A 27,782-nucleotide genomic window follows, 5' to 3' on the forward strand; every position below is an offset into this window, starting at 1 on the left:
CGGCGACCTCCTCAAAAAGGTACCATTATTTCGAAATCAGGTTCTGAATGTCAGTACTAATGGCATGGCTCCGAGACTCCGAATTGTTCGGGTTTCTGGCTATGTCCACGTCCCGACTCAAGTCACACTTCTGACGTTCACAAGTTTTCAATGGCACTCATAACTTGTTATTGTCAGGCTCAGAGTACAGTGAGAACATGGTCTTGTGCCGAATGGTCTCCATCAAGCTTGAATACAGGCGTACAATGTTACAGTAACATGGCATGAGTCCCCTGCCAGCAGACAGCCCTCTGCCACCGCATGGCTATAGACGATACTGGAGTCTCACCAGCTCTATGACGATAGACGACAATAGATGATGATAGACGATAAGCGGCAACTGCCGGCTTAGATAAGCGGTCTGGACCGCACATGACGACACATGACGACATAGGTCTAGAAGACCTATTTATGTTATCAAGATAGAAGGCAAGCCTCGTGTTGCCTCATGTACTGATAGAAGGGTACCGCATGGACCCTATCTACGATAGAAGCCCGCCTCATGGACACTATCTCTGACTCATGTAGATAAGCAGATTAGAACCCAGCTTTAGGCTGAGCTTAGATATGAAGAGTAGCCTTATATAAGGTCGAAGATTAAAGTAGATGTTCCTTACTTTAATCTTACTAGGTTTACCCTTGAACTCCTTGTCCCGCTAAAGCTACCTGCTCGACATCGACTCGTACCTTCAGTGATGCCTCTCACTGTCTGTAAACCCTGCTATCATCTCAGCGTAACCCCTCGTTAACCACCACGAGCTACGTTCGAGTACGCAACCTTTGCTTGTCTGTAAAGGCCGACGACTCTTAGCACTCGGTACCACTGTCGTGGTTGTCGCTGTTTAGATCATCCTAGTTGCACACGACTGTGTGTCGTAACATACGACTGAAGGTATTGCATACATGCATAAGCAGTTTACTTAGCACGGCTCTCCAGAACACCATAAATCTTGGACAACACTTCCGTCTGTCTGTCAATGGCAGCTTCGAGATGTTTCACGATATCCTGGATCAAGGTTTCGTGAGTTGCGCTTCTGTTTAATTCAAAGGCCTTCTCCAGCTTCCTGCGCTTCAATCCTTCAAGTGCCAGCACTGATTTAGCGTGTTGGACATTGGTCAGGTTTCGTCCAAAGCAGTGTGGCGTCTGAATTATAGAGCCATTAAACTAATGATCCACACGGTGATGAAACGACAAGTCCAGCTCACCATGACTATATCTCCTAGAGAGTCTGACTCGAAGGTTGACTTGGACCTCTTGCACTTCAGGGGCCAGATTTCGCCGCTACTATCAACCTCCTGGAAACAACATTGGAACTGAGTGTAAAGGACGAAGCAGCCACTGTACCTGTTTAAGCCCCAGTCCCTGGTGTTGTTCAGGTGCGTCTGTATGTTCAACTTTCGTACGCCGGTAGCACCCACAGGAGTACACAGGGGCGCCTTGACCATGCGAGTTGCCACCGAGGCATGGCTCATAATCATGGCTATGTTGACTGTCAGGTGTAGAGTCTCTGCTTGGATATGCAGATATCACTATGTCATCTTCACCTGCCTCGAATTTAGTGACTAAGAGGAGAACTTCTGCCCTATAGTCAATGTCAGATGGGTGCGAAACCGAGTCAACACTAGTGTGGGGCATGGTAACGTGTAGTTCTCTAGACTCTCTTCATACTGACTCTTCATGTGTTTCAACATTCCATGATCCGATCTTCGCTACATGGGGCTGAGCTCTAGTAACTTTCCCAATGCACGGGCATTATGAAAGGAGATATTTGCCGCAAGGTTTGCGCCACAACAACAAGTTACTGACGATTCTGAGTTGATCAGAATTACGTAGGTCTCTCAGCAAGTAATAGTGCCAATCAATACTGTCTGCCCGGGTTTAAAATGTCAGGGTCAGAATTTGGTCAGAATGTTCGGAACTCAGAACTCCTTCAACCCCGCATTTACATTGCTCGGTTCCAAAAACAGTGTGACACTGTGAGTATTCGGCACCAGTGTGCAGAAACACTGTGACATAAAGATCATCAAAGAAATTGTACGGATTGTGTTTGTCGACAAAGATCTCGTAGACAACAACAAAAGAATTGATAGAGCAAAATTATGGTATGGCACGCAGGCAGTACTGTTCATGCAGCTCGCAGTTTAAAGTTGAACTTCCTAGTAGCAAATCAAATTACAATGCAGAGTACATTTAATTATGAACACACAGGTCAGAAATAAAGCGCGATGTAAGCTAGAGTACAGACTGAAGATGAAAGACAACTACAAGGAGGAGTCAGCGGTGTCTTCTCTTCTGGCGTGATGCATGTGTTGTTGTCCTTGAAGCTACCTGACGTGCTGACTCATTATTATCTGACACCGCTGGGTCAGAATGTACATTAGTTATGTGCACAATTCAAATTACAGGGAAATTGAATACCACGTGTGTTCTCTGCATTGCCGCTGCTCTCGATCCTACCTTGTGAGCTCTGTTCTCCATTATCAGGAGAATGCCCATCAGGTTCAAAAAAACTGTCCATGTCATCCTCGCTGTCAAATGCATGAAGTCCTGCATCTATCCTGGCCCTGGAGCGCCCATGCTGCAGGAGTCCAGGAGTCTCTCTATTCATAATATAGATCAGCATATAAAAAAGGAGAGTCGAATAGTCTTACGATTTCCAATGGTCGAGTGTTTCTTGCGCCCATTGCTTATTAGTACTATTTTCTTCGAACATATCAACTACTTGATCATACAATAGAACAAGATCGAAGTCTTCGACTTGCTGACGCCATTGTGTTGCAGAACTAAGCTGGAAATATGCCTTAGGTTGATGATCAGTTAAAGCGCGTGAATCTCGCATGAGAGCTTACCTGTACGGCTGCGTACACAATTGCTCGTGGTAGTGGCGATGTCATACCATGAATTCGACCTTTTGGAGCCTTGGTGCCTTTGTGAGCGGTTGCAGAAATGGCACTTGATGGTCCAGTGAATATGTGGTGAAAGACCCGCTCAAATTGTAAAATAGTATTCAACGAACAAGGACAAGAAAGACAAGCATACACGTTTGAGGTAGTATCCTCGAAGACAACCTCGATTTTTCCTGGCGGGGTCCAACATAGACTCATTGTATAGATATGCAGGAAGCTTTGCGACTGTAATTGTGATCTGACCTTCCTTTACCTTATCCACGAAGTCCCTATAGCTGGCTATGTGAGAGCAAATGAATAATATTAGCACGACTTACTGGGGATTTTTGTCAAACACGTCGAGCATCCGCATCGGGCACAGTAGTCGCGCGGTCTGAGGGTGGCTTCATCCACGAGCGATTTTACTGTGCTGCTTGAGTAGAGGTGGGTTAAACTGGTCAGTTTCGGGGTTCTTGAGCATATATACCAGCCCCTCTTGTGTTAGGCTTCCAGTATCATCGGATCGTGCATCATTTGCGGCACAGGTAAGCTGGCTAGATGTAAGACAGAAACATGAATGATGAACATAATTGTGTTACCACATGGATAAAATTGTCCATAGCCGACGAAACTTTTTCAAATCCTGATATGACGTCACTGAAGGTTGGTACAAGCTTCACAAGTTCTTTGTATTGCTTTATACACAACTCCTTCTGACGACTGCACAGGTAAAATATCAGAGTGCTGAATATCTCAGGTTGCCACAGACTTACTTATCTGAACCTGAAGCTTCTTCGGATTGATCTGAGGTGTCGGCCAGGAATTCAGAAAACTCGGCTTCCATGCCCTCGTACAAGACATCCTCAAGCACAGCGAATGGGTCAATCGCGAGAGGAAACCATCGAGCTGCATGTAAGTACGGTTCAATTGGGCCACTGGCCTGATGGTGAGACAACATGTACCAGTGACAATTTGAAAGTTACCAAAACTTTCTTCTACAGCCACCTCTCACGCCAGAGCTCAGGTCTTTGAGCAAATCTTGAAAGTGGATTGATGTTCCTGATACGTCGGATGGTTCAGGTGTCATGGTGGGCCGGTGCGTGTTTGGATCTAGACAGTCAACTGTTGAAGTTTGAAAGGTCAATAGCGCTCAACTCGAAGATCCAGGCCAAAACCAGAAATAGAAGTAAATGTCTATATGTCACGGGCGAACTGAAGGTTCGGACCAAGGGAATCTTTTGATTCTGCACAGAGACGGTCTAAATCCCTTGGCTGTCATTGGTTTAGCTCGACCTGTTTGCCTTGTTCTCAGATCTACTTACAGCCTAGTCAGAGTTGGCATCACCGCAAGATGAACACTGTCAACCCTGAATTCGGTCCCACTGGTGAAGAGGAAAAACGAAAATGATATATTCACATCATCGAAGGCCCGGATCACCCATCACACTTACATAACGCTGATCATCAAACTTGAAGCTTAAACATGCATGTCAAACATCTAAGCCGAGTTTCCCATCACATTTTGGGGAAGAAACGTAACATAGTTGCCGTATGGATGCTCCATTGACCTCTTGCCAGTGCATGACACTTCCTCTCACATCAATACCCTATACCTTGAAGCTTTAGTGGTATGGCCCTCTTCAACGGTGTACGCTATGTACTCTCATCTTCAATACATGTGAAATGTCGCGAGGAACTTTCCGGCTTGCTGGAACTCCACGGTGCAACGAGCATACTGCCACATACCCATCTTATTGCGCTTACAGGATCATACACTCAATGTGAACACCAGGAATATTTGCATGTAGTATCGGAAAGGTGGGTACAATGGAGTGTAGTCCTCAGAAAATATCAACTGTGAGCCTCCTCTCCCTTGCACATTGGTAGATATTGACGGTCAACATGTCAGTGAGCAGTACTATTCACCTGATCCAACAATGATTTTTTCAGGCATTGTCGCATGTGCTACTGATGTGAGTGAGCTGTCGATCATCAGATGGTGTGACATTAATATTCATTACAAGCTCTCCCCGTGGGACCTCAAAGTTCTCTCAGCTGGTATCACCTCATTAGGAGGGCAGTGGTGAACGGCCCTTACCTGCGATGTAACCCATCTCTTCGCATTGCATAAACAGAGTGACAAGGTGCTTGCTCTCTTTCAAACTTCATGCACTGTAACTATAATGCTAATGGGACGAGTATTCACTGCGCTATCCTTGCAGTATCAAACTGCAATGTACTTCGCACCACGTACCCACATGACCGTCCTCACACCTCATTGGTTCGATGATTCAATTCAAGCTGGATGTCGTGTCCCTGAGATTCCGTACCTATGGCCTAATCCTGAGGTCATGCTACATATTACGATGGGTCACAACGATACAGACATTGCAGAGGCGGCACAATTTCCTGTGGAACAATAGACGTGTTCAAAGTGTTGTTGTTCTTATCGCTATTGTTTGCACCATGTATAACTGTTGTTCCTATATGTAAGTAAATGATATCAACATTTCGTTCGAGTTTACTTGTTTGGTGGCAGATCTTATCCACATGACTTGTGAGTTCTACTTGGAACCACATCTGCGCTTCAATCGCAGAACTTACCAATCTGTCATGTCCTGTGTCCCCTGTGTCTGCACCTTTGTTGATGCTGTAGGACTGTTACTAGTACGTGTTTGCCATTTAAGACTGATGAAGAGATCCCCACCTCTGCCCGCTGAAGGTGAGGAATCTTGACTATAGGTGAAACGCTAAAGCTAACGGGGGTTCTACAGTAAGACCAGGATACGAGAATACGACTCGACCCAAAGGACAGCTACTGAGAGAAGTTCCTCTTTAATGTAATGGAGGGAGTCTTCGCCAACTAGACGGGTGGTAACAGGCACGCGAAGGCGCGAGAAGATAACGCGCGCGTAGGCGCGAGTAAGCAAATGCGAAGGCGCGCGAAGGGCGCGCGCGAGCGAAAGATGCGAGGGGCGCGCGCGTATACGGAAGCGTGCTTTTGAGCGATGGGGGAGAGTGTTCAAGTATAACAGGTGCGCGAGCAATGGTAGAATAGTGAAGTATAATCGGATTTCAAGTACTAAGGTGCACTTATACAATTTGCAGTATACTCAGATAAGGGAGAAGGGAAGGAAGTAAGTTAAAAGGAACTTTCCCTCTATTTAAGAAGGGAGATTACGCTATGCGGCGCGCTTGCGAGCGTGGTACCGAACCGAGTAACCATATCAACTCTAAATATATTCTAAAGCCTATGATAGACTTTCTATATGTAAGCGCGGAGATCGGACCGAAGGTACGTCAATTCAGTGAAAGGGATAAGAATAACGCACCAGTAAATCAGCGAGGACATAGGACGGACGGACGGACAAGGGTACGAAGGCCTAAGGGGAGGTGCACGAGCGCGCGCGAAAGGCGCGAGTGCGTGTAAGGCGCGCGAGCGAGGCGCGTACGTAGGGCGCGCGCGTGAGAGCGCGTATGACTGATCCTTCGGATAAGAGCTGGAACGTGTAGGGAATTATGTGGGTAATAGGGCCGTATATTCCGCATTGAGAGGCGCGAGTCTCTACACCGCGTGCTCAACACTTCGCAGAACTGACCCATCGGGGATACTGGCATAAGTTTACCAGCCGAGTCAGCTTCATTGTTCGAATTTAGAACATAGATCGCATCTGTCTGAAAGTAGTGCTTTGCCACATGTTGCACCACTCAGTTTTCAAGTAATGGCGCTTCCCAAGTATCAATCTATTCACCGCATTTGAATGGTGGTGCAATTGAATCCGCAATGCCACCTCAAGCTATGACGAATCGGTGAACCTTAACTTGTACGAATTTGCGACAGTACTGTCGTGGCAGACATGGTTTCGGCGATGCGAATGACAGTGAATGGCTGTAGAGCCAAAACGCCCTAAATTCTACACACGGCCCATATAAATACGCTGTTCATCCTCACCGTGCATTGATTTATCTTTTTGACAACTGGCCACGACCTTCCTATAGATCACAGACCTTTAATCACTACTAAACGACGTGCTCGACGCCATCCTGCTCGCCCTAGTTCAGGGATCCACCGTGACTCCAACATGACTCTCCTCAATGGACATGATTCCGGTGCATCCACCGAGAAATCCTTTCATCGCGTCAGGAACCTGCCTGGCTATACTACGCCTATATTTAATGGCAAAGATGAACAACGCGCTAAGGTGAAAGTCGATGTTACTGCTAAAGTGCTGCAATCTGTATCTTTTGAGGTCAATCCTCACTGCGCATCATGTCATCTTAACATGATGATAGGGTTTCATTCCTCGTGAGCTGGTCAAGAACGAGGTTGACTGGTTCTACTCTCAACTCGGCATCGATGATACCTACTTTCAAAATGAATCGCCCTAATATTTGACATTACTATAGATCACTAGCGAAATATCAATATCGGAACCATAATTTCTCGCTGCTTCAAAATACTCCCTAGCAATACTTACCTCACACATGAACCATGCATGAACAGCCAGTGACTCGCGGCTTAAGACTACAGTTAGGTAAAGAAAAGGCACACGAGATGGAGAAATTTAATTTGACAACTCTTCAAGTCGACCCCATAACAAATGACAGCTGATGGTGTTATCCATCCCTAGTAAAGGCTTCACGTGTTACATTTACAGGCTAGGCGAGAACTGCAAACCGTACCGTGACTCAATTTTTCACACGAAGTCCCGTACAGCATGCACATGTCATTATTAATGTTGCCCTCATTTGCCAATTTCAGGCCAATTTTGTAATATGATTTTCAAGTTTCAAGCCCTTTCCCCGCAGTAATGATGAGCGCTGTGCCACCACTCGCCTCCGAGTCCTTAGGAGTGTACGTTGCACAGATCATCATCTTTATTTCTCCAAATAATAATCCACCAGACTATGCTCGCAAATCATTCTGTATGACCGAAAACGTGAACATGCCTACTACCACACTGACACCCAAATCATCCTCCAGTACTCAGCTGACTTGGAGTCCTCGCAAAACTCCTGTGTCAGTACTCAACAAGCTAAAGATGTCTCCTGGAGGGTTTTATGCTGCAACGCCTAGGCTTGCTTATCACACTGAATATTTTTTAGGTGGAAGGGATGGTAACATCCTCATCACCAAGGGTCTGAACCACGACGAAGAATTCATCATCCACGGTGTATTCCAAATCAGCCGTGATGATTTCTGTTTCACACCGGATGGCAACTTCAATCCCACAAATGTCTTCCATGGCCACTTAGAGGACCTGAAGCTAAGCTGTCAGCTCACCGCAGGTCGTAGCAAGGCCTTCAAATTCTCGTCGGACAACTTCTCTGCTGTCATTAGCAATCTCAGTGCCTTCGAGAAATTGGCTCCAAGGGAAATATTGTATGAGACCCTCAGTGTGATTCGGGACACTATTGGCCGCAGATCAATCAAGCTCACTCACCATCTCTTTGAAGTAAGTTAGTTGTACTGACTTGTCAATGATACTGAATACTGTAATGCAATAGGCCACTGACAGAGATCAAGATGATGATACTAGCGATGACAGTAGTAACAGCTCAACAAATGCCAGTAAGTTCGGAACAATCTTCATTTTTGTATGAACATAAGTATCTGCTTTAGCCCCCATGGACGGCCTAGGATCTGAATACGACATCACGACTTGGCCGGTTGCTAATTGTTACGCACTCAAATAGATCTGTTAGGCGGAGCCCTAAGAGGGGCGTCATCCGCTAACGTTCGTGACGTAACCGGAAGGGTCCGGTATAGCAAGTGAGCCTGGCGACGACGAGTCGGCAGCGATCACAGTATGCGCGTGTCACGTGACTTCGTAGACGGATGTCGTGGGAAGTCACTCAAGGTCAGGACTGTCTTGTCCGGACGATGAGGTCGATCGAGGTAGACTTAGCCGCGATGAGCGACTAAGAAAAGATACTAGAGACTGAAGCTGAGGGGGCTTCAGAGGGAAGTATGTTCCAGGGAAGATTGAGTAGATTCAAGTTAGAGAATCTAGTACAGAGTGACCGACTACTTATACTAAGTGGAGAGGGTTAAGGGCAAGGCTACCGCACAGTAGGTAAGGGTAAAGGGGATGCGAATATGGTATAGGTGCGTTGGCAACATAGCCGGATTAGTGATGGATGGTCGAATGTGGAATGAGACCGAGAAACGTTGGAACGGACCAACGGTAAGAATACAACGTGCGGGAATCCGCAGTCAGGGGAAACAGAAAGAGGAAAGCCACATTGGTGGCACGAGTCAGACCGAGTCAGAGGTGTGGGACCACATTGGTGGTTGAATCAGAAGAGGAACGTGCAGTGCACGTGCATAGTGGCGGATGATGCGAGGGACGGGAACGGTCCCGAGGATCCGGTCAACGGAAAGTCGGTAGAGGAGGAGGAGCCGGTAGGTGGTGAGGGCGAGGATGAGAGGAAAATGATAGGGGGGCCACGTGACCGATGTTACTTGTAACACTAATCGATGTAAAGGCCATCTGCAGGACATCGTATCCTCGCATCACATTCACCCGTTACCAGCATATGATGAGAGCCACGTCCTCATCCCACCACTCCAGTATGAAGCAAAGCTCAAGGGCGTGCTTGTTGAAGTCCATATGGCCTTTTGCCATCACCACATCAAGAAATCTAAGCGCGACATCTTTGATGCCATTCTATGAGAACTCATTGTCCTGTCACCACCTGCGCCCATGCCAAGCAGCCCCTTCAAACGTCGGCGCCTCAATGATGGGCCCTATACTGAACAATATAACAAAGGGAAATAATTGAGTCATTTCGCCTTAAATTGTAGTATGTATTCTCTCTGATCATTAACCGTTCATACATTGATTAGTATTATTGTGCAGGCCACCCAAAAACATGATACGGGATCGTGTAACTATATGGTGTTTGTCTAATTTTGTACAATTGTACTTCTACCAAGTTTGTCCCTCATTGTACAGATTACCGCTGTTACAATAAAGCACTTGTCGCTAGTTTCGCACATTTCTTTCCTGGATAAGCTCTGAGTAGATCATTCGACATGGAAACTTTACCCAGTACGTGATTAGTATTTCTACTTCGAATCGTCGGGCCCATAAAACAATATGGAAAGGTACATATTCAGTAGCAGTGACTCCCCATTGACATACCATTTCAGTTAATTCAGATGCAATCTATGTTAGTTGCAGCTAGTCATTTGCGCCTTGCATGAGCCTGAAGAACCTTATTATTGGTGCAGGGTACATGCCAAGTACGAGTTAGAGCCATGAGGTTTCGGTTCAACGTGTAAGAATCCATACCTCCTCTGGGGCACCACGTGTCAACTATGGTATGCTACACCGTGACAGTACAACCATGATGAGTAAGTCCAACGATGATGCATTCAGCCCGTCCAACACTCACAAAAGAATCAAGACTTACGCATCAGTACAAGATGACGCCATGGCTGCAGCTCCCCACATGACATTGCAATCAACCAAGACTTTAGAATGGTGGGTCTGATCTATGGCTCCATCCTAACAACCGCAAAAATACAGCACAAATCATGTTGCCATTGTGGGATACCTGGGCATAACAGGTCCTAATGCAGGTTGTCAGAGTCGGACTTGATGTGCAAGCACCGTTACAACTTGTTCTGGATCAATAGCTGTTAGTTGCTCAAACTACGATGACTGGCACCGAAGTATGTGTGCTCTCTTCCATTATGAACTCAAATTTTACAGATTCAAACCTAAACAAATGGGTATAGTGTCAGAGTTGGGCCAAATGCCCTTACACTAGCATCACTCGTCATTCCATGCGTGATATTTTCTCTTTTGTCTTCTCCCCGGAGAGTTATATACAGGCCATTCAGTAACAGTAAACTTTTGTCGTCTAAAGCATCCTGTGTCACAATCATCCTCGAGTCCTTTGTTCAACAGTTCATGGGATCGTACTTTCGACTCCGCAGCTTCCACGAGTCTTGCAAATGGTAAGTATCTCACTTGTTCGCTCTTGGGCCTGCGCTACATGCAAAATACTCACTCAGGTACTCGAAATATTTACTTAGTACTGTAATTTGCTGATTTCTAATTCCCAGTGTTTGACTCAGCCAAAGTGCAGTTTGTGTGGTAGTCTCTGCGGAATGTACTGACTTATATGTTCATCAGCCAGAGGAAAGAAGTTCCGGTCTTCAAAAAAGAAGTCAAAAGCAAAGCATGAAACAGAATATTGGTGCATTCGTTATCGTATCGTGATGGTGGTGAGATCATTATCTGTACTTCATGTCTGTGAGCTGATCAACTTCTGCTGCTGTTTTAGCTGTAGGTGACCTTGCCGGTGCTCGTGCTGTCGATAAATGGACAATAGATGGGACATTCACTCTGAGCTAAACCCATCGCGAGGTTCATGGTTCGGAGGAAAATAGTGTACATTGTACCATCGCAGGCTTGAGATATTTTTCACCCATAAAATTATCATAAATTATATTCTGCATGTTCGTAGCTATTAAAATGCCAGTTCGCTCCCCGCAAGCGTCTGTAACAGGTCCAATATCTGCATGTACCATCCTACCCGCAGTAATAGCATCCGGTGTCCTTCGCATGCAGGGTCATAGGCGAGTACAGGTATAGGTTAGCGTGTGTGTGCTCCGAACGCCGGGGCTCGAGACTAGTATGCACTGGGTACACTTGTGCTAACACCGAAGGGGAATAAAGTTAAGATATGATATATCCGGCATACTTTGGCCGGTTGCAGCGATGGTACTGGAAGGAGTATGCATAGAAATTTATCACACATACAAGAGACTGCAACTGTTACAAGAGTTTATTAGTTTGTATTGAATGATGCTAAACAAGAGTCTACCGAGTGACACAAGCACAACAAGGCTTGTAGGAAGTTGCATGGAAGTTCATCACCTATACAAGGGACACATTAGGAATTACAAACGTCACAAGAGTTATAGTAGAATGCATCAAACATGACGCAAACATGGGTCTGCCGAGTGACACAGATGTCACAAGGCTGGTAGGAACATGCATCGAAGTTCATCACCCACACAAAGGCCCGCCTGGAAGTACAAACATTATAAGATTTGTAGTAGTATGTATTGAACATGACGGAAACAAGGGCCTGCCAACCAACACAAGTATAACAAGGCTCGTACCAATATGCAACAAATTCATCACTCACACAAGAGACTACCAGCAAGCACAATTGTCCCAACAGTTGCAGTAGCATGTATTGAACATCACTCAAACAAGGATCTACCAACTGATACAAATATAACAAGGCCGGTAATAGTATGTATAAAACCTTGCTGCATGCTCTGCTATGCTTCGTGACTTGCAAGCCCAACACAAGTCTGTCACAGGTTTGTGGGAATGGCAGCAATTGCGCACCTTGTACTGGCTGTTACTGGCTTGTTACAGAGTGTTACATGGTATGCACCATTTTGGTTTTTTTGTTGATGGAAGTACTGACGGGGTCCCGGGGATCAGCAAATGGATGCTTAGCGCTTAGTCATGAACTCGAACATCGAATGATTTGTACATCTACATTTGTGCTTATATGTAGACGCTGGCTTGAACAGGACAAGATTCTTGGATTCTACAATGCTTACACCCATCATTCAGCGTGCCCTTCACCAAATTACCGTCGATTTGTTAAAGTTCAAATTCTAGAACATCTTCAATCGAGAGACCTTGCTTATTGCACACGTGTTCCTTCCACTCGTCATTCGTCCCAATCAAATTGGCCTCCCACTCCAAACCGAACCATATATAAAACAAGTCTGAGCTGCTCGCTAGCGAATGAAGCTGTCGTGGAATATCTCCAAAGCGATTGACAGCAGCAATGGATTACCGCAAGTCTATCCATGAACGCCGTGTCGAGAATATGGAAACACACACGAACACTGACGTGGGGCGACCCGAGCAGGCGAGACGATGATTGATCAAAGGATAAAACTAAAAACATCCCACTGGAGTTAATACATGACCGACTCTTCGGATGAACGCTTATTCAGTGATTCATAATAGCAGAGTTTTACATACCTGTAACGCAAATCCCGGATGAGATTCCCTATCTTCTGTCATGAAATTCTAGGGAAGAGAAGGCTCAAGATGAGTCACGGGTGGTCTTTGAATGTCGACCCAATGGAAAGTCAAGGGAGCACCGCATGAAAAGCTGCAGGATCGGCCGTTACGCGTTAAATTTTGACAAACCAACTGGAGCAAGGCGCAGCCTCGTGTCTTAGGCGTCTAACACAACGAAGCAACACAAACACGCCTCAGTAAGACCGTGCTTAACACCACCAACTTCTAGAAAATGGCGCAGCGCATTCCAAACCCCAAACCCGTTCGAGTTTTCAAGGAGAGTGATTTTGTATATGCAGTCGCAGTTTTCCCCGACAGACGGCGCATGGTCACAGGTTTGGCCGGTAAAATAGTTCTATGGGATATGGTGGAAGCTGTTGTGTTGAAAGAAATGGAGGGACGTTACAGTTGGGCGGTGAAGACATTGGCGGTATCGCAAGATGGGCAAATCATAGCAAGCGGTGTTGATGGTGGAGAGGTCATGGCCTGGGATACAGATATCGGGGAACCTCTCGCCAATGCCATCCAAACCGGCAAGTACATCCATTCGCTGGACTTTTCTCCAGATGGCTCGACGCTGGCAACTGCAAGTACACCCGTGTTACTCATCAGTACGAAAACCTGGGAGTTGCTAGGAGATCCAATCACTCACGCTGATTATGTCCACTGCGTTCGATATTCGCCGTCTGGCGAACTTCTTGCCATCTCAGTATCCCAAAATATTGAAATTTATAATACAAGCACGAGGGAATGTGTTGCAAACTTCAATGCTCACTCAGGATACCATACTAAATACTCCCTCGGCATCTCACTCGCGTGGACGCTCGATGGCACACGGCTTTTCTCTGCTGGAGATCGTTCTGATCCCAGTATACGGGAGTGGGATCCATTGACCTGGAAGCAGGTCGGTATGCCCTGGAAGGGCCATTTTGAGGATATCAGCGCCATTTCCGTAAACTCTAGTGGCACTCTCCTTGCTTCCGCATCTGCAGATAAACGTGTCCGCCTTTGGCGGCTCTCAGATCAACGAACCATTGTCTCATTCAAGCACTCTTCCAAAGTGTCTTGCGTCACGTTCTCCGCAGATGACAGGCACATCATCAGCGGAAGTGAAAAGACGATCTCAGAGTGGCCACTATCCGAAAACACGATTCCAAAGGATGGTCCAAATGATAGTCCAAATGATAGTCCAAAGGGTGGTCCAAAGGATTTTTTCGTGAAGCAGACGGCGCACCAGGTAATTTGTTTCATTTTTGTGCCCTTTCGTCATCTAAACATCTTTCTTGTGTCAAGGCTCAAGCCTACTCTGATTTTAAGGCATGTTCCTACCTCTGAGTCTTACACGGAATGTGAACATACTTCGCGCAGGTCCTTTCCATGAGCCCAACAGTTCGCGTTGCATGTATAGCTTGTGACTTGCCTACCGCTGAAAAGGCGCTAAATGGAGAAATCATTGCTGATCCTAAGAATCACATATCCTACGCCAATCGCGCATTCATTATGGCACGAAAATCCGACTGGGACCGCGCCCTTCTTGATTCAATCAAGGTGATATATTTGTGATATATACTGTCCTATATTTCTCCATTATGCAAGCTAACTTTGGTGGATAGTCCGTCAGCATTCAGCCTTCCTTTGCAGGCCATGTCTCCAATGGCATTGCCCTCTGTGGAAAAGGGCAAGTCCGAGCCGCGAATACAGCATTTGACCTCGCCTCCGTGTTCATGAAGGGAGATTTAAAGACCAGTCATTTCCTTTTCTTGATCAAGGCAAGTCATCTTTCTTCTTATGTATCGCATGCTTCATTGCGATTTTTAGACCGTCTCACTGTTCATAGCAGGCGAACATGAGGAGGCGATGCTGCGCGTTGGAGAGCTAGCTGTGTCTCCCAATGTTGATCCTGTTGCGTGCCGTATTGTAGAAGTGAGTATCGTGCACTTGATGAAGCCCGACTTCATAATTTGGCACTGATTTTTCCGATTCTCGTACATTAGACCTATTTACGCGTCCGACTCGGGGTGATTGCCTCGGAAAACGCCCACTACAGTGAAGCCATTGACCACTTCAATGTCGCCATCAACACAAGCGCCTCCTTTCATCAATTGGAAATCCATTCTACGTACGAGGAATTCACCATGGTACGTTGATATAACGCAATCGAATGGGCTTTTCATGCTCATCTGCGTGTTTTGCAGCTCTTCGGCTGGAACTTCAAGTTGTTTTGGCAAAACGCGAACAAGCAACTGTGCAAGGCACTTATTCGGGCAGGTAGAACTGGAGCAGCCATCGAAGCGTTTCAATCTCTGATGGACAAGAGTGATGAAGCTATGAAGCCCAGTTTACGTGCTTGGTTCAATGGTAAGTCTTCAGCAATGTTATCCCATCTACAATCCTTAACAGTACTTCACTTAGATCTCAAGTAAGACCAAGCGTGCTCCATGCTTCCAATGGCGACAATGCTCATACTGTTTGAGACACTTCGAGCAGTTCTCATTCGTACCTTTACAATATCTGTATTACATTTGTGCTTGTATCATACACGGGATTGCTCGAACAGGACTCATCTACAATGCTTACACTCATCATTTGCGTGGTTCGTTAAAGTTCAAATTCTGAAACACCTTCAATCGAGTACTGTGTTCCTTCCATCCGTCCCAATCCAACCCGCTGATGTTTCCCTGATGCACTCCAAACTGAACCGATGCTCACAGAGTCCCACTGGTAGACGTGGGATTGAATTGCCATCGTCGATAATTGATTATCTAGATTGCATGGTTCTCAATTTCTACGATGGTCAACGATACGACGTTAGCGTCATGTACTGATTTGACTTCGGGCCGTACAGCCGTCGGAGTTGCTCAGAAAGTCTGGGAATCCGAATTTCCGGCAGTCTCCGTCTGGCTGCGTGCGGGTCTGTCCGGATCCGTCTGCGCACAACTTGTCAGTTCTTGATGTCGCATCATACAATGAGCTCATTTTTACGACTTGTTACTGTCTCGAACACATCAATTTAACAATATCCCAGCCTTGCCTTGCCTGATGATTACAGCTTTGTAGATATGGTTTGGGCTTTTGCCTGTCCTTCTCGTGCACCGGGCTGGCCGGCTTTCCTCCGCTACAGTTTTGTGCTCACCTACTAGCAATCATTAGACTCACTGACCGGCTTTCCCGTCCATATTCCTGCTCATGTAATGTATTAGTGTCATACCATCAGAGGACAGTCCTGGTGAGCCGCAGATATTGTCATCTATGCCAACTTGAATATATGATCATATATAGAAAATGTTTTCGTTATATTGAAATATAAAGTCATAAAGCCATGTAGAACGTCGGAAAACCACCGCAATCAACATAAAGCACCCTCAGGGGGGAGACTCACGAGTTCTGGACTGCTTTGAATACAAATTGTGAGCCGGACAGATCCAGCCGGACTCGGCCGGACGGACCCGGAAATTCGAATTCCCAGATGCCCTCCAGTTGCTCGGGTCCGATGGGCTGTATTATTATGTAATCACAATTGACTGTCACTTGCATTTGAGTGGGGGCCGCCCCCACGGGCCCACTCAAGTACTTGAAGTTTACAAGTTGCACCCCCTACGTCATCTCACCGTCTGGGCGATCCATTTAGCCTGCCGACAGAGCCATATGCTTTAACCAGGATGAGGATATACAATTTCAACGTTTCTATGCGATATCAACGTCCAACAGTCTTCCTCAAAAGTGTCAAAGCTTTGCTTCCTGCACTATTGTTCTGCTCGTCCCTCAACTTGGTCCTAAGCCTCACCAAAGCCTTGCCCAACTGGTTTTGGCCTTTTCGGTCTACTCCAATACCCCAAAATGAGTCTTTATCAGAATCCTGTGGTGTATAATTAAACTTCGTCATGGCCCTCACGGTCTAGATCTACTAACCTCGACAAGCTCTGCATCTCCAGTAGAGAGTAGTTCTTCCTTCAGATGTCTGTTCTGCGAGAATTTATGCCAGAGAACAAAGTCCATCTGATCATTTGTGTCGTCAGCTGAACCCAATTGCAGTCGATACTGATTCTCACCATCTCAATCCTCACTTGCAGCCAGTCAGATCGCACTTCGGGACTGAACCTGTGGGCTTCGTCAAATACCACACGCGGGCGCGTGGAACACGTCCTGATGTGCTCTGCGAGATCGGGGCGGCGTTCCATGAACTATAGCAGTGGTGAGTAGTGTATCAGATGATGATGCTGTTCGTAAAGCCACTTACCTTCAGCGACTGGAAGAGGTGTTCACTCGTGGGGTATTTCTTTCCATTGTAATCAATGGGGTCAGATGAGAAATTGGTGAACCCATAGTATGGGTCGTGGGCATGATAGAAAAGAATTTTATTTGGCTTCCCATTTGAGAGTGTCGCACTGGAAGGCGGAGTTGGGCGGGTAGCAAGTGGGGATGACTGAGGAGATGTTGATGGTCGTTGCACCGACGATGCGTGAGGGGGATGCAACCCACGTGGTGTTCGGGGCGGCAGTGCAGGGGTAGTACTAACTTTGCCGCCATCCGACAGGTATCCACGATCCTCCTCGAGTCCCTTCTTGATCCGGTCAAGTTTATGGGGACTCTGTGGTTCGATTGAGCTGACCCGAAATGATTGGGCAAGGTCCATGTAGTGCGTCAGGAGTGTTGTTTGGGTACTGTTGTCCTTGTTGAGCGTCGGTGCCTTCTGGGACTTTCGAGGTGATTGCAATGTCGCCGCTTGGTTCATGGTAGGCTTCATACTCGTCACTATGTTACAATTTTTCGGTCTCTATACGAAGAAACTTATGTATGGGGCGCGATCCTCTTATTCCCATGCACCATGTGTTACCGACACGTTGCTGCTTCGAGGAAAGCTGGATCCGTGATGGAGTGATGGTCTGTGCTGGAAGCAGCGCCGTAGTGGCGCTGCTTCACGCGCATGTAGGGTGTGCATTACACGTGGGCCATATGCGCAGCCAGTTATCTTGTTTGGTGAGTGATCCTGAGGTCGTCATTTCCTACGATGGCTACAATTCTAGACACTGTGCAGCGAAATGCTATTATGTGTGAGGTATGTCTCAGGGTCCACCTTTCTTCCTATCAAGATATTAACCTTTGTCGGCGATAGGCATGTGGTATCAAGCCGAAATATGTTGATCCAAGCGGAACGCAGCACTCTTATTGTGGTCGCTCGTGTGCTCGGACTGGGGTCGGAAAGGTAGCGCCTGAATGCCTGCTCAGAGGGTGCAGCAACACAGGGACTGCTTTCAATGGGTTTTGTTCCGTTGACCATGCGAAGTAAGTCATAATAAAGAAACGCTTCTTGAGATAGAGATTGAGAGTTAACAGGAAGGGGAATGCTCTTTCTCCCCCGTCAGCTCATCCCAGCCCCAAGACGCAACTACACACTCATAACCACACTGATACTGGGCGTACGAAGCCTAAAGCTCCCTCGGATCTTGTTCACTTGTCTGAGATTCCCAGTTCTGCGACGGTGTGGCGAGAATGTACGTGATGTCTTCAATCAAGCTTATGCTATTTGATTGACGTCTTTTCAAGTTGTGAGGGAGTGGAATAGCAAGTGGCTGTCCCTGGAAGGATCAGCGTTGGTAGAAAAGTTATATGAAATATCTTATCCGACGAGTATATCCGATGCCCAAGACAAGTATCTGTAAGTGGCTCCTTTATCACCGAACCCAGTGCTAGGCTTAGTTACTATCCATAGACAAGGCTCACAAGCTACTGGCCAAGCCCACATCTTACGCACATTTCACGCATCTCAGTGTATCTGCGACATGGGGACTAAAGGTCCCACGCTTTGCAAGTGGAACTCGTGCGGGATCTGCAATGTCGTGGGCTCCGCTTTTAGAGGTGTCGCCTTTGGTGTTCCATACAGTATAGGGAAGTGAGTAGCCATCTTCATCTCATACTCGACGCATATTTATCGTTATTCGTTGTCAAGGCAAGGCAAGGGACTGTACTCTTCTAGAAACCCAGCTTCCGCCGATCGGTTTGCCACATCATGCTTATCTTCGCCTTACCGCGTCATGATCGCTTGCGATGTTGTTTTGCCGCAACACCTTGACAAGAGCAGTTCGGTAAATGACTTGAACTTGAGATTAGAACTCTCATTGACGTTATATCTGCAGGTTGTTGCTGGAGACAGGGTAGTTGTTCGAGTGTCAGATGCGATCATCCCTAGATTCATCGTGATGTACACGAAGCAGACTTGAACCTCATCCTCGTTAGTTTGGACATTATTTATGTATTTAAGTCTCTTGAATGAGCGCAAACCAAGTTTTTCCGAAACTGTTTGGATCTCCATGTGGGTCATGATGATTTAGCCGCATGCAATGCCTCCCCTTGATCGATGGAGCACGGAGGCAAACAGAAGACCTAAGAATCACTGAGGGCGTGCCCTTTTTTGCTCACTTTGGGCTAGATCCACTGCTCCGTTCCATGACAGATAGCCTCGTGCACTGACATGCGGACAGCACGTTGTGGTGTGGTACCACTCACCCCAACGCCCAGGCTGCCCCCGCAGCCTCATGCCAATGGCCACCACCTCTATAAACCACGACGCAATTTTGAACTGGGCAGCAGCTCAGATAACTTCAATGGCTACTGGACTTTGCGAGGTCAGTGATTGCTCACCCTGTCCCTACTGGTACTAGTAGTTCATCCTTGAATTTTCCTGCGTAGAACTGTCACAAGGCACCGAAATTCGGTACTCATAAGTACTGCGGCAAATCGTGCGCTGCTCAAGCTGCCACTGTACACCAACCAGCGCATCGCGCGAAATCAGGACCAACCCCCAAGGCCAAAGTTCCTCCACCAGCCCAAAAAGCGGGACGGCTCTGCGACGTGAGTGCAGAATCATGATGATCAAACAGTCATGAAACACATCTCGTTCCAGTATTGTGGGCAAAAGCCCAAGTTCAATAACTTTGATTACTGCGGTAAATCATGCGCGTCGAAAGCCGCTGCCGTTCCTTCTGCGCAGCCTCCTGCACACGGACGATCGGTTCCAAAGCATGGCGTTCGCCTTCCTGCCACTGCTCAGCCTGCCAAAACTTCTAAACCGGCAATGCGCCACCCAGTTGCAACTGTGGCCCAAGGTTACCCATTATCGCTCATCTGATTTCGATACTTACTTATACTCGCAGATGAGTCCAGCGAGGATGACGATGAGTACGCTGACGCTGATGAGGAGGCCGAAGACGATACGGGGACAGGCACAGACTTGGACGCATATCCATCAGACGACGACGAAGAACCTACTCCAGCTCCTCCGTCACGACCAGTCAAGACTGTGCACGCTCCGCTGAAACAAAGCACATCGACCCGTCATGTGACTGGTGTCTGTCTCGTCCCCAACTGTGGAAAACCGTCTTTTGTTGATAGAGGTGGGGTAAAGACAGATTACTGCTCCACACGGCACCGAGAGTAAGTGATCACAGGAGATCGATTGCCACGAGATACTAAAATGTTCTTCAGAGAAGCAGTGACCCTCGGACTGGTTCCTGGGTGCATTATGTGCCAACGCTACCCACAGACTGGAACAGATTACTTCTGCTCCGCCGCTTGCAGAAATCAGTCCATGACGAAAATCTAGAGGGCTGTGTGAATATTCTGACAGTTCTGTACATTACGTAGGTGTAACAGTATGTTAGGCTCGTGATGGAGCTATTTAGTGGTAATCTGGATTTCTGTAAGCGAACACAAGAGTGAATGCCTTAGAAGAACGAACACTAAGACGAAGTCCGCTGTCGCTGGAAGGAAAGTCCTTCACTTGGAAGCGAATGAGAAGTGATATCAACATCTGCCCGTCTTGTCCACGTTTTCCCTTGAATGATTCTCAAGATCAATACAAAGAACGCAATGACCTGCATCGCTGAAAATGAAATCCATATGGCATGATGTAGTGTGATCTCTCACCTGCATTTGGTTCTGGATGACCATGAGTGGATACTGTACAAAGTTATCCATCGCGTAGAGGACGAGATAGACGATCGGGCTAATCGCGGAAATCATACAAGATTCAGCGGTCATCGCGATGATATTGATGTACTCCCTCCCATGGTCATGAGTTCCTGACAAAGAACGTACATCGGGGTAATGAGACAACATAGCTTGCTTACCTGTCGATTTCCTGAGCTTCGTGCGGTGCATCATGATGCAAGTGGTTATCAATGACGTCGTGATAACATTAAAGGAGAGATCGACCACAACAAAGATGCAGTAGGCTTTGGACATTGCTTCCATTGACTTGGTCACTTCTGTTGTATTCACAAACAGACTAATAGAAGTCACTGTCAATGTATTGTCAGTTACTTTGGAGGCAACGCTTTATATCGTAGTAGATACCAATGACAACAAGGAACACGCTGCATGGGATAGGGATCAGCCATCTTGTGTTTTTCATGTTTCGAAACAAGATAATACAGCGCACAAGCTGAGGAGAGGTATGAGTCAAGGACCTACATGACACTGAAGGTATTAAGACTTACCGTAAGCGCATCCGCCAACCAATTGGAGATGATATAGCACGCCATTGCTGCTGTACTGGCCCAATCACTCCATAAATCAATCTCGTAACTCGTTGAATTCATGGGCGAGCCCCACTTTACAACGAATGCTATCCAAACTCTTTGAAGATTTGCAGCAGCATAGAACGTTTCAAGAATAAACATGACGGACGTATAGCCAAGGAAAAATAGTCGTGATCCGGGAGCCCGGCGCATTGGACTGTGGACCAATGAAAAGAGGCACTGGATGTAGATGGTCAATACAGTCCCGTAGCAAATGGCTGTAAAAAGTGTTAAGCTCAGGAGGGATATGCCATCGAGCTGGCGTTCTGACGGTGATTCGGTAAACATTGCCAACCCTCGACCAGGATCGAGAAACCGAGGTTTTTAAACGTACTCTTGCCATCAATCAATCACAGGGAACCGCATGTGGAACGGGGCCACTAGCACTCGAGATTAAATGCCAAGCTTTGCGAACGGGGACGGACAGCTAAGAGTGCTGCAACTGGCGAATCTTGAACGGGTCAACAGATCCGATTCGAGGAGTGCTTCGGAATGCCTTGGGGCATTGATCGGATCAGTCAATTGGGAATTTTGAACAGCCCATCACCGCCTCGATAAAGAAGGAACGACCGTGACCGCCTTCCAAGCTTCTGCATATCAAGGTCTGACTAGTATCGTCGAGGAGACAACATCACTGCGTCTGATGAATTCGAATACCCGCTTTGCCAGTGTGCGAACTTGTCTCGCAGCGCGCACAGACCAATGTTACATAATACTACATACGAACTTACGTGCGCACAGCCGCGATAGAGTACTGATGACATGATTCTTCACGGGGAAGCATATGGTCTTATCTGCCTTGCTAGCTCGCTCAAACATGCATGCCGAACAGTACTACTAAGTAGTGAACGCTGTGCTGTCCACGTAATTAGTTCTATAGCTGTGACGGTAGTCCTGTCTCTCCCCTTTCAAGATCTACCAATGATACTTACTCCCGGTCGTACTGCTTGCGTGTTCGCCTTATCGCTGGTTACATTCGTTTTATCATTCTCTCCTAGCCCTGCCGCTATTTTTCTATTTCAAATCATACTTCCGAGTCGTGTTCTCCTCCAGTAAAAGCTCGATGATTCACTTACTCTCGTAGCGTGGTGGTACAGTCGATCCGGCCTTCGAGCTTCAAGGCGGTAAGTAGTAGTACCCCGGCGTTCCTTTCCCTGCCTCTTTGTAACTCGTTTTGGATGCCTTCTTCGTGTCCCGTTTTGGGTCAAGTGCTTGAAAACTCTTCGCCACTTGTTCGTCGAGTGTCATAGAAATGTGCATGGTGCGATTCCCCTGCTTCTTCGTGAAACAAAATGAAAACCTCAAATTTGAGCTGCCGGCAGCCGATCGGATGCTCGCGATATGCCACTGGTGCGCGATTTGGTTGGAAATACCACTGCTACATTTGCGACGGTGGCTTTAGCATTTTCGGTGCAAGTCCCAAGGTAGTACTATCTGTTTCATCTTGCAAAGCCCACCTATTCCACAAACTGACAAGGCTCCCGCTATATGCCGTGCGCAGTAGTGTAGCCGATTAAATTGGGATCTGGGGAGTAATGCGCCCATGTATCGGTCGGTGATATGAATATCTAAATGATTTCGATGGTATTAACGTGGCAGAGCAAATTGGATCATTGCAGCGCACCAGCATTTTTAGATAATGACCGAGATGACCAACGAATGACATCATCAGAAGGTACAGACGTTATGGCTAAATCGGAATAAGTAAAAGGTCCAGGGAAAGACCTTCACCATCCATTCAACATTCAGACAGAATCATTCCATGCCGGTAAATCATCAATACGTAGCATCAAGCCGCATGTCAATATACGCCCCTGCTGTCACAGGCTCGTACTTCTTCGGCCTGTCTTCGTCCCAACAGCCAGGGAGGCAGTCAATCAAAATATCTCTGTCAGAAGACATAAACTAATCCAATATCAATATGAAACACACATCATATGTCTGCAGGAAGCTTACATATGGGATCGAGAAGCGCTCCTTGATCATTTCCAACTTTCCATCATTCGGGGGCGCACGCACGCGGTGCAATGTTGATTTAAGGGTATCTGAATCAAACAGAGTATATAGCCATGTGGCGAAGAGTAGCCGCTCAAGAGAATCGTACCGTTTGACCACCGCATCAAAAAGTCTCCTATATTGAAAACAACAGTGCCCGGAATGGGTGACACAGCAACGAAATCTCCTGAACCATGAGGGCTCTCAACTTCAAGTCCCCCAACATCATCTTGAAACAAAATCGTGCCCATTGCATAATCCTATCGGTCATTATTGGTGACACGCAATCAATGCTGGTCAAATAATCGCATACCGTGTGTGCACCGATTCTCCCTTTCTCACCGCGTGCGAATGCCTCTGCAGGCATAGCTGGATAATGCAATAATCGCAGTTGATTCTCTGCTTCTTGGTGGTATTTCTCCAGGAATTTGCCTCCGCCAGGGAGCTCGAGTCCTAGAGATAATGCAGGCAACAACTTCTCGATCTCAAAGCGACGGCATGTATCAAAGAAAGTAGATGCTGCGTCTTTGAAGCCCGGAAGGACTTCCTCTGGGAGCCACACATTGGAGATGTGCGAGCAATTATTGCGTCCAATATCAAATGATTCTTTGAAATCGGGAGTTTGTTTCCTTATCTCGGCGAGCTGCGTTGGGTCGAACACCTACGCGAGTCAGGATATTGGTAGTTTGGATGACGCTGTGACGTACCATTTGTGAAATTTGCTCCCTACCAACCTGAATGAGACATTCGTTAGGACATGTTGCCATGTAATGCAGAACAACATCATGATACCCCGCTATATCCCCGGTGTTTCCATCCCTCTTTAGGATGCGGAGCCAATAGCTTTGTTTCGATTGGAAGCGAGAATAATTTCCTGCTCTTGATGCACACTCATTCATTGGGGTGAATCTCGCACACGCGGTGATATGTACACACCCATTCAAACATGGAATCCACCTCCACCTGAGGAATACCAGTGTTGCGAAAGTATGCAAATCCGACTTCTCGACACGCTTTCACTAGTTGCTTTCCTATCTCTGTCGCTTCCTGCACATCAAAAAAGGAGCTTCAGTTATTATCATCGCATGTGCATTGTGAGCACTGTACGTACTGGGGAAGTACCATCCCCGAAGCATGCAAAGTCGATAATTGGGATTGCAGTGGGTTGGAGTGAGACGGTACCTGGCATAGTGTGATGACATATCACCTGAATAAGTAAACCAGCTACTTATAAGCCATTGGCTCTATCACCAGTTAACGTTCGTGCATCTCGTCACAGAATGGTCACATTGGCTGATTTGACAGTCCGCGCGCTCAGTGGGTGCAAGAAACGGCGAGTGATATCCGTCCGGCTTTCCCCGCAAGGCTCTTGCCCCGACAGTCAAGTTACTATTTATCTGGCAAAGCCCAGCACCAGACTGGTGCCGGTGAGTGATGAGGTGGACACAATCACCATCGTGTATGTGCAAAATAGGTTACATCGTGTATACTAAATGACAGTAAGATACCTGAGAAAATTAACACCGGTAATATTTGAACAGCCAGCTCAGCTGTAGTAAATGAATCCAAACTTCCCGTTCGTTATACATCTCCGTCCTCACTCATCTTCCTCCGGATCCCCAGTATCATCTTCCTCGTTCTCTTCATCAGAACTGTCGTCCACAGGAAGCGTCATCAGATCATTCAAACTACAGCAAATGATATCAGTCCATGTACTCCGAAAGTAATACTCAAAATGGAGCACTCGGTGCGAATGGCGCCTCTGATCCAGGAACGGTAAGTAACAGCACTCACCAATGGACAAATGGCGTCATCACATCCGCAACCCCACGTAGTGCATCTATAAACTCGGATCCGGGTGCAACGACTTGTGCATCTGTGAACCGATAGGAAACAGCGAGGGAGCGGCATTTGAGGAGGGCTATATCTCTAGAAAATGCGTAGCATAGTGTATCAATTAGCTTTTATGACTCGAATGATACTCCACGCACTTGTGATTCTTATCCACACCCTTCGGTGCCACCTTCAATTCATCTTCATGCCCAAACACACCCTGACGATCTCCATTCGGGTGTGGACGGGGAGGGCCAAAATGGGTAGTAAATGCTTTAGAAGCCAGGATTGTGTGCAGAGTCTTAGCGGCGGGTGTGGAACGAAGTAGGTGATTTCTGTTAGGCAATGGAAAGCATGAACAGAACCACGGAAACAAAGGTGAGACAAGACATACCTAAGAGTCGAGAGTTCGTTCTTCGCAGGACACCATGCACCTGCAGCGATGACGCTCTCGTCACCCGGCTTGACTAATTGTCATTCATGTCAGCGTATACCGATCCAGCATTTCCAGCTACGACTGACTCATTCTGTGTAAGAAAACAACGTGCATATATCCAGTCAGCTTATCCGACCCTCATGCTAAGAGGTGCGTACACGTGATCTACGAACAGTTAGATATCTGCAGCGAAAGCAAAATGCTGCGAAACTCACAAAATGCAAAAATCCCCTTCCTGCCACTCCTCGAAAAACTCGCAGATAGTCCCTTCTTGTATGGTGTTTTATCGTTGCTGAAGCGGACCTACGCACACGATATCAGGTCCGCAGATCCACGGAAGGAAACATGTAAGGGACAAACATCTCTATATATGCGATGGGTGACGTCTTTAGGGGGTAACGGAGGGATCTCAGAGTCAACGTCTGTGAGCATGTCGGTGAACGCCTCGATAAACGCCTTGAACTCCTTTTCTACGCGACGGTAAACTGGTTCTGTTTGACAAATAAGCTCAGAGCTTCAGCCTAGTGCATAAACCCTGCATACCGTGTAGCTTAAACCTAGGAGCGCGTGATTATTTTCAGTCAATAATGGATGAACGAGGGCCGTGATAGAAGTGCAAACCATTCACGGTCATTACACGCAGGGTCTTTGAGTTTCGCTAGAAAATCAAGCGTGTTCTGTGAAACCTGACCAGGAGGTACTTTAAAACTGGTAAGTTGATCATCCCTGAGGGAGGAAAGGACCGACTTACCCCAGCCTGTCTTTGGAGCTTGTACAACGCGACCTACAACTTGCTGCCCCTCCTTCAGGTCTACATCGCTATCATCTACATCCTCTTCATCTTTGATATCATCTTCCTTGGCTTTGCGTTTCTTACGCTTGGGCTTGGGTTTCGAAGGTGAGCTGGATTTGGAATTGGAAGAACGCGTGCGTTTCTTGGGCGGCAGGTCGTCAAGCGCGTCGCTGTGAAGAGATTCGGGCTCTGAATCTTCATTGGATAACTGAGCGCGCTTGCGAGGCATAACTTTGCGTGTAGCTGGCATAGTGGTTTGCTGAAATCCAGTGCAGATATACGATTTTGAATGGGCTGACTACGCTCAGTACTGAGGTACTAACAATCGCGGGCTTTAAATTTGAACTTTATGTTACTAATAAGTTGTGATGAGCGAAACGCTATCGACCCGACGACAACTAGTACTGTACATATAAACTTACTGTGAGGCTTGTACTAGATATCTGTCTGGTTGTGGTACTACATTTGTTTGGTAGCAGCCACGATATTCCCTTTTGGCCAACCATCGAGCACTTCTATATAGCGTCACGTACCCGCGATACCGCATCACAAAGGGTTCAAACGTTCACCGCCGGGTGCACCTACGGCTGACTCGGAAAGGCTAGATTATCGGTGGCGCTCATTTGAAATTGTTATGACACAGAAACACGAGTTGGGACCACGCGTAGGGCAAGGCTTGATTTTAAAACAAAACGCACTTGCATCAGCTGCAATGACAGTCGACCATGGTATCCGAAGAACATGCCAAGGCGTCTATGATAACAATGAAATCCAGATCAGGAAAAACCCTCAATGACCGCAACTGCTGCCTAGTGTTAGACACCCACGATCTCTCCAAAGCCTTCTAGCAAACCTACACCATCAACGTTTCAGAGTCTGTTCGGCCACCATTATTTGCGCAAGTTAGAATTTGGTTCTGGCTTTGCTAATCGTCGGAGCTTGAACAAGATGTCACGCTCCGATAACGCTTACCATATGCCTTATCCTACTATCAATACAATGCCTCTTGATCCTGATTACGACGAGGACGCTAACGAGGACGAATACGACCTTGTGGAGGCAGAGGATATGGACAACGATGCAGAGGAGAGTGATAAGAAGTATCTGGCATGCATCATGCAGATGGCCATGCATGCTATGCACACGGTCAT

The 27,782-nt window shown here is 46.9% G+C and overlaps 10 protein-coding genes across 10 annotated transcripts; 4 read left to right on the forward strand and 6 right to left on the reverse strand.

The window, feature by feature from the left end:
• Positions 1–955: 955 nt before the first annotated feature.
• Positions 956–1,675, reverse strand: F5147DRAFT_655001 (uncharacterized protein; the record flags this gene model as incomplete). The annotated part of the gene is made up of 3 exons (XM_041433926.1): positions 956–1,183; positions 1,246–1,335; positions 1,385–1,675. The coding sequence occupies 3 exons, from the start codon at positions 1,673–1,675 to the stop codon at positions 956–958; spliced, it is 609 nt and encodes a 202-aa protein (XP_041290221.1).
• Positions 1,676–2,417: 742 nt separating this feature from the next.
• Positions 2,418–4,012, reverse strand: F5147DRAFT_655002 (uncharacterized protein; the record flags this gene model as incomplete). Its single annotated transcript, XM_041433927.1, has 9 exons — positions 2,418–2,640; positions 2,692–2,828; positions 2,890–3,027; positions 3,080–3,215; positions 3,264–3,319; positions 3,413–3,475; positions 3,525–3,645; positions 3,699–3,865; positions 3,938–4,012. The coding sequence occupies 9 exons, from the start codon at positions 4,010–4,012 to the stop codon at positions 2,418–2,420; spliced, it is 1,116 nt and encodes a 371-aa protein (XP_041290222.1).
• A 2,995-nt stretch (positions 4,013–7,007) lies between these two features.
• On the forward strand, positions 7,008–7,314 carry F5147DRAFT_776291 (uncharacterized protein; the record flags this gene model as incomplete). Its single annotated transcript, XM_041441841.1, has 2 exons — positions 7,008–7,163; positions 7,219–7,314. 2 exons carry the CDS (start codon positions 7,008–7,010, stop codon positions 7,312–7,314), a joined length of 252 nt encoding a protein of 83 aa, XP_041290223.1.
• Positions 7,315–7,739: 425 nt separating this feature from the next.
• On the forward strand, positions 7,740–8,622 carry F5147DRAFT_776292 (uncharacterized protein; the record flags this gene model as incomplete). Its single annotated transcript, XM_041441842.1, has 3 exons — positions 7,740–8,381; positions 8,434–8,497; positions 8,549–8,622. The coding sequence occupies 3 exons, from the start codon at positions 7,740–7,742 to the stop codon at positions 8,620–8,622; spliced, it is 780 nt and encodes a 259-aa protein (XP_041290224.1).
• Positions 8,623–16,582: 7,960 nt separating this feature from the next.
• On the reverse strand, positions 16,583–17,808 carry F5147DRAFT_289683 (uncharacterized protein). Its single transcript, XM_041429056.1, has 3 exons — positions 17,236–17,808; positions 17,048–17,179; positions 16,583–16,994 (listed from the first exon to the last, which is right to left on the reverse strand). Exons 1-3 carry the CDS (start codon positions 17,740–17,742, stop codon positions 16,887–16,889), a joined length of 747 nt encoding a protein of 248 aa, XP_041290225.1. The 5' UTR covers positions 17,743–17,808; the 3' UTR covers positions 16,583–16,886.
• Positions 17,809–17,873: 65 nt separating this feature from the next.
• Positions 17,874–19,292, forward strand: F5147DRAFT_707338 (uncharacterized protein). Its single transcript, XM_041438057.1, has 8 exons — positions 17,874–17,975; positions 18,023–18,054; positions 18,112–18,281; positions 18,333–18,490; positions 18,543–18,654; positions 18,709–18,888; positions 18,946–19,081; positions 19,133–19,292. Exons 2-8 carry the CDS (start codon positions 18,046–18,048, stop codon positions 19,214–19,216), a joined length of 849 nt encoding a protein of 282 aa, XP_041290226.1. The 5' UTR covers positions 17,874–17,975; positions 18,023–18,045; the 3' UTR covers positions 19,217–19,292.
• A 308-nt stretch (positions 19,293–19,600) lies between these two features.
• F5147DRAFT_746814 (uncharacterized protein) lies at positions 19,601–20,598 on the forward strand (the record flags this gene model as incomplete). Its single annotated transcript, XM_041439886.1, has 5 exons — positions 19,601–19,621; positions 19,686–19,847; positions 19,900–20,101; positions 20,150–20,429; positions 20,481–20,598. 5 exons carry the CDS (start codon positions 19,601–19,603, stop codon positions 20,596–20,598), a joined length of 783 nt encoding a protein of 260 aa, XP_041290227.1.
• A 1-nt stretch (position 20,599) lies between these two features.
• On the reverse strand, positions 20,600–22,220 carry F5147DRAFT_707344 (uncharacterized protein). The gene is made up of 5 exons (XM_041438058.1): positions 21,494–22,220; positions 21,351–21,438; positions 21,125–21,295; positions 20,922–21,076; positions 20,600–20,869 (listed from the first exon to the last, which is right to left on the reverse strand). The coding sequence occupies exons 1-5, from the start codon at positions 21,860–21,862 to the stop codon at positions 20,735–20,737; spliced, it is 918 nt and encodes a 305-aa protein (XP_041290228.1). The 5' UTR covers positions 21,863–22,220; the 3' UTR covers positions 20,600–20,734.
• A 1,130-nt stretch (positions 22,221–23,350) lies between these two features.
• On the reverse strand, positions 23,351–24,758 carry F5147DRAFT_580979 (flavonol synthase/flavanone 3-hydroxylase; the record flags this gene model as incomplete). Its single annotated transcript, XM_041431578.1, has 8 exons — positions 23,351–23,479; positions 23,531–23,619; positions 23,679–23,829; positions 23,883–24,230; positions 24,277–24,303; positions 24,362–24,448; positions 24,506–24,616; positions 24,681–24,758. The coding sequence occupies 8 exons, from the start codon at positions 24,756–24,758 to the stop codon at positions 23,351–23,353; spliced, it is 1,020 nt and encodes a 339-aa protein (XP_041290229.1).
• A 408-nt stretch (positions 24,759–25,166) lies between these two features.
• On the reverse strand, positions 25,167–26,860 carry F5147DRAFT_581041 (uncharacterized protein; the record flags this gene model as incomplete). The annotated part of the gene is made up of 8 exons (XM_041431585.1): positions 25,167–25,257; positions 25,364–25,498; positions 25,561–25,737; positions 25,797–25,869; positions 26,054–26,141; positions 26,199–26,352; positions 26,436–26,538; positions 26,590–26,860. The coding sequence occupies 8 exons, from the start codon at positions 26,858–26,860 to the stop codon at positions 25,167–25,169; spliced, it is 1,092 nt and encodes a 363-aa protein (XP_041290230.1).
• Between the last annotated feature and the right edge of the window lie 922 nt (positions 26,861–27,782).

The sequence above is a fragment of the Suillus discolor genome, assembly GCF_016758755.1.
Source record: "Suillus discolor strain FC423 chromosome Unknown F5147scaffold_47, whole genome shotgun sequence".
Classification (NCBI taxonomy): domain Eukaryota; kingdom Fungi; phylum Basidiomycota; class Agaricomycetes; order Boletales; family Suillaceae; genus Suillus; species Suillus discolor.